At 29.8% G+C, this 5,742-nt stretch overlaps 3 protein-coding genes across 3 annotated transcripts in view; all 3 read left to right on the forward strand.

Moving 5' to 3' along the window:
• The window catches only part of LOC105621294 (G patch domain-containing protein 11), a 5,603-nt gene extending 4,684 nt beyond the window's left edge, over positions 1–919 (forward strand). Inside the window, exon 2 of the mRNA XM_012202760.1 lies at positions 399–919. Within this exon, the coding sequence (XP_012058150.1) occupies positions 399–919 (521 nt within the window). The remainder of the gene's footprint in view (positions 1–398) is intronic.
• Positions 920–1,386: 467 nt separating this feature from the next.
• Positions 1,387–2,283, forward strand: LOC105621190 (partner of bursicon). The gene is made up of 2 exons (XM_012202658.1): positions 1,387–1,687; positions 1,769–2,283. Exons 1-2 carry the CDS (start codon positions 1,439–1,441, stop codon positions 1,937–1,939), a joined length of 420 nt encoding a protein of 139 aa, XP_012058048.1. The 5' UTR covers positions 1,387–1,438; the 3' UTR covers positions 1,940–2,283.
• A 1,535-nt stretch (positions 2,284–3,818) lies between these two features.
• Positions 3,819–5,742, forward strand: part of LOC105621188 (bursicon) — a 4,809-nt gene continuing 2,885 nt past the window's right edge. Inside the window, 2 exon segments of the mRNA XM_012202657.1 lie at positions 3,819–3,921; positions 4,043–4,209. Of these exon segments, the coding sequence (XP_012058047.1) occupies positions 3,885–3,921; positions 4,043–4,209 (204 nt within the window). The 5' untranslated portion in view covers positions 3,819–3,884.

Genomic DNA, 5,742 nt, shown 5'->3' on the forward strand with positions numbered 1-5,742 from the left:
CGCACACACGCACGCACACGCACACACACGCACACGCACGCACGCACGCACGCACGCACGCACGCACGCACGCACGCACGCACGCACGCACGCACGCACGCACGCACATCTATATATACAGCTATTTCACTTAACTTATGCTTTAATTAAAAATACAAAGTGAGATTAAATTGAGAATATATTGTTTCACTTATAATCTTAATTAAAGTTAAGTAATTAACTAAATTAAAATTAAGTAAAATAAAATGAAACAAACATATGTAAAGTGAAATAGTATATACATATACAGGGAATAATATGTATATGTATCTTTCTCTTTCATAGAATTTTAACAAAATTGATTGTGGCCAGACTCTGTCATAGAGTCTCCAAATGATAAATAATTATTTTATTTTTAGGTTTTGAAATGTTGATGAAAATGGGATACAAACCTGGTCAAGGAATAGGCAAGACTCAATCAGGAATGACTGAGCCAATTTCTGTGGAAGTGAAAGTGGATAGACAAGGTCTAGGCAAAACATTAAAGAAAGATACATATAAACCTAAAAATACAAATGCAAAATTAAATAATATGGATACCAGAGACTTCCGTAACAGGTTGGCCCAAGAAAAAGCGGAACAGCTGCAAAAGATCGATTTATACAAAAGTCAAAAGGTGTGTCAAGAATTGGATACTAAAGAAAACGTCGAAAAACCTGAAGAGTCGTGGTTTTGGGTAGAGAACAAAGAAGAAAAAGAAGATGATGATACTCATGACGATATCGAGGATGACCAAATTTTCAATAATTTAGAAAAACTTGACATTCTTACTAAATATTTAAGAAAAAAATACTTTTACTGTATCTGGTGCGGAACGAAATTCAACGACGAAGATGATTTAAGAGATACTTGTCCGGGAAGTACAAGAAACGATCATTGAGTTAAATAGAATATTATATTTATAATTACTTAAATAATAATTATATTTATATTATATTAGAAAAATGATATCAATAAATTTTGGACATCACTAAAAACATTCTCCAATCTTGTCGAGCGTGTACCTCAAAACATGATAAACACACAACGAAAGAATCCTAGGTAAAATTAAATTACTTAAATATATGATCAATTCCATTATGTGATACGCGAGACATAAAAAACCCATTAGCGGATATAATGCAAAACATTGAAAAAGCAATATTCCGGACGAGAAAAAATCGAGTATTGAGCAACTACTACGAACAGAAGAGTCTTTACTTCCTCACCCTTTCGATTGAACTACGCTATTAAAGCAGCAGGGGATCATTACGACCTTTGGCTTTTATAGATGACGAGGAAGAGGGGTGAAAAATTACCTATAAAAGCATCTGTTTGATTCTCTCTCCTTTCATTTTACCTGGAAACTTCTACGGTGATTTGTTTGTTTGTTAAATATAATAATAAAAACAATATTATAATGTTGGTAGCTTCAAAGTCTCTACTAGTTCTCGTGGTTTATGTTACAATCAGCGATGCTGAAATAACCGAGATAGATGACGAAAGTTGTGAGACTCTACAATCGGAAATACGCATCACTAAAGACGAATATGATGAATTAGCACGTCTGAGAAGAACATGCAGCGGTGATGTATCGGTCACGAAATGCGAAGGATTCTGTAACTCGCAAGTACAGCCAAGCGTCATCACTACTACGGGCTTTTCAAAGGTATAGTATCATGTGACATTTCGTGAATGAAAAGATGTATAAGAAATATATGCCTTTAATTATCTTGTTTTACACATACAGGAGTGCTACTGTTGCCGTGAGAGTTATCTGAAGGAAAGATTTGTTATTCTAAATCATTGCTACGACGCGGATGGGATCAAATTGATAGGCACGGATGACGAAGTAATGGAAATCAAGATACGGGAACCCGCCGAATGTAAATGTATAAAGTGCGGCGACTTTGCGAGATAAGACAGCAACAACTTGAAATATAAATTATACATTTTCTCAGCAGTGAAATTGCAACAATTATATATAACAGTTATATCAACAGATAGAAAAGAAATTATTATATTGTAACGTTGATAAAAATAAATAGTATTTCCGATGCATTATGTGATGTGAATCTACTCGTAGCCCCAATTATACAGCTCTAAAATATATGTATATGCACATTTTTACATGTGATGATAAATACAAAACTCTCAAAAGTTAATTTTCTTTAAATATATTTATACATACATGTATATAATTTAATCCTGTATATATGCATATTTTAAGATAAATATACATCATTTAATTTAAAATTTAATATACTTATTTCACAATTCTTTATTTACGTACCTGTTATATGCATAATTTGTAATAATATATATATAGGCTCATTTCGTTTATAATGTTGGAGCGCATTTAGCATATAATTTACGTTATATGTATATTATATCCCTATTGGGATTTCAGAAATAAAAGCGCATTTATCAATAAAAGCAGGTTCTGAATATAATATATATAATATATAAATATTGAACCCAAAAATAACAATTTTCCTTTAATAAAAGGTGCTAACGCATGTCATAAATAATACAAATTTGCATTTTTTGAGCGATTAAACTTTTTGAGTTTTCAATTCTTAAGGTATCTTTTTGTGCTGACGCTCATTTTCAGTGTCAAAATAAGTCACATTGACGTTTAATATTCATCAATTTCTATCACGTGATTTATTTTGAGCCAAAAATGAACATCGAGTGTCAGCATAAAAAGACATCTTTAGTAGTTAACATCTTTAGTAATTAAAAGAAAAATTTAGAAAATTGGAGAAAAGAAAATTGTTTCAGTTTTCGATACAAGATATTTCATTTTAAAATATTTATTAAATTCGCTTAAAATATTTACTATGTAATATAAGAAAAAGCATTAAATAGTGCAGCGGAGCAAATTACTTTATAATATAATTACTTTATAATTTCACAATCTAGTTCATTGGTCTATCTGTCCGAATGTCCGTCCGCAATATTTCTTAGAAACGGTTCAATTTTTTTAAATCTTCTGTTTTCGATAATAGATACTTAAGGAACCTAATTCCGTCAAGACAAAGTTGACATCAGTTGACCATAACAAGGGTCAAAAATCAAAATTAATAAGATTTTCAATAATGTAGGCAAAACGGTTTAACTTTTTCAAAGTCTGTCTTATTTCGGCATTTTTATTAAATTATACACATGTATGTGTAAGTGCTATAGTAAATATTTTCTACAATATATTCACAGTTTAGTCTGTCATTATATATTATTGCTTAAAGCAATAAAATATTATAAATATTTTGATCTCACAAAGTTTTTAATTTTCGAAATTTTAAACATCTTCAGAAAACTTAATTCAAAATCAAAATATTGTTCAACAAAATTAAGTAGAAATGCATTTAAGAGAATTAAGATACTGATTTAATTATTCTTTTTTAAATATTCTTATTTTAATACTCTTCAAACTAAATATACATGGAAATATTTTACATAACAATACTTGACTTTCTCCATTATTTATAAATCAATTCTTATCTTTATTATTAAAAATTTACATAATTTTTAAATTATGTGCACAAAAATGTGCAAATATTTGGTCATGAGAATACAATTCTTTTTATCACATAAGAATATTACATATATATAATAATTTTTAAATGAAATTATGGAATAAAATTTAATTAACAAGCTCTAGTTCAAGTACTGTATATATAAATTTAGCGAACATGTAGGAAGCATTTTCTCGTATACATTCTTTATACATTTATATACGTAGATTTTCTAATATATAACACTAAAATATAGTAGAAGAAAGGGAAAAATGCGACCACCTATGGTGTATAAAAGCTTGCGACATAGGATCTATAAGCACAGTAAGGTACCAGGAAGAGAAGGCAATGTACCGTTTGAGAAGCAAGCTCTTTCGTTATTTTGGTAAATAAGCTAACAGTATATTTGCAAAATAAAATTCATTTTCTCAGTTGTATTTTTTGCAAATTGCAAGTAAAATAGATAAATGTTATAATAATACAGTATTTTTGTACTTACCATATAGTGATCAATGGATTGCTGATATGCTTGTTGTACGGAGCTACAGAAGCAATTGTTGGAGTCGATGAGTGTCAGGCGACGCGTGTGATACACTTCCTTCAATATCCAGGCTGTGTTCCGAAGCCGATTCCCAGTTATGCGTGTAGAGGACGATGCAGTAGTTATCTGCAGGTAAGAAACATCAAGACTAGTATTCATAATCAGTAGTTCTTATTTTAAGCCCGTTTAAATAATGTCTCAAGATGCTTTAAATATTGGCCTATGTATAATTAGAGAGACAATATTTTTGCAATAAATTATTTACAAGATTTTGAAGAAATTGTGTATCAATTGTTAGCATCAATAACATTAAATTGCTTGCCAATTTAATTTGTAATACTATTGCAGTTTGTTTGAATTGGAAATCCTATAAATTCACAAGAAATACAATATTATCAAGCATCGAAAAATTTCTTTAATCAAATATGGTGTTTTTATGTATAATTAAAGATATTCACAGAACTGTATCAATCACAGAACTGTATTAGTATCTTAATTTATTTAAGTCAATCTTAAGATAAGAATAAATTATGAATCTCGAACCAAAATACATTAGTAAATCTCTCAAAGCATGAAATATGGGGTCAATGCTCTATAATATATTGAAGCAAGCCATTAGTGTTTCAATTCCTAGACACTCTGATATAAAGAATGTTTTCTTTCGGGACTTGCTGATTGACTACTACTATAAATGAAAGAAAAATAAATATTTGTTTGCGTTCCTTTTTTGAATCGAATCAGTTTTCTATAGTATAGGAAAAGCATGTTCCAGTACATCATAGAACTCATAGGGTGTCTTTTATTTGGGTTGTATTCTGAGATAAGATTGGAGCACAAATCTTCACATAATTCATAAAGCATAAGAGAATTGATCAATCGGAGTCTTTCAAAGACTCTATCAAGACTCAATTGATTTTCTATACTTTATGCATCATGCAAAGATCCATACTCCAGCTCATACACTACCAACATTATATTTAAATAGACAATCTACAGTTCATATATTACAATTGTATATTATAGATCTTTTTATTGTATATATGCAAGCTTTATGTCTGTTTATATGCAATATATAACCAATGCAACTTAACTTTAATCTCAATTCAATTTCGTTTCTTTCCAGTTCTAATAATTAGGAAAAGATGAAGAATAAGTTGAATCAAGATAAAAGTTGATCAATTCATTCCATCTTTCTTGGCATTCCATGAATAACTGAATGATACTTGTGTAAACTTGTGTTACCAAAATAAGAAGCAATGTTTATCTTAACTAATACTCAGTTCTGCGAGTAATGATAGATACGATGCATGAACAAAAGATTCATGAATGTTTAAAAATAATGAACATATCATATTTAATACTCACGAGATACTCTGAGATAATATCCTATATAAACATTTCTAAAACTATACAAAGACATATTCTTTAAATTTTAACACTAGCAAGAATCTCGTGTGTTCTGTACAAAATATATAAGCGCATAAAACAAAAATATTAAAAATATGAATTGAGTCGTGGCCTAATCCGATACTGCGAAACACTTGCGATTATTATGACTGACGTTTGACATAGTTTATTATCTCCTTTTTATCTCTCTCGCTCTATCCCTCGTAACCCAAACAAGAGAGAAAGAGAGAGAGAGAGAGAGAGAGAGAGAGAGAGAAG

The sequence above is a fragment of the Atta cephalotes genome, assembly GCF_000143395.1.
Source record: "Atta cephalotes unplaced genomic scaffold scaffold00032, whole genome shotgun sequence".
Lineage (NCBI taxonomy): Eukaryota > Metazoa > Arthropoda > Insecta > Hymenoptera > Formicidae > Atta > Atta cephalotes.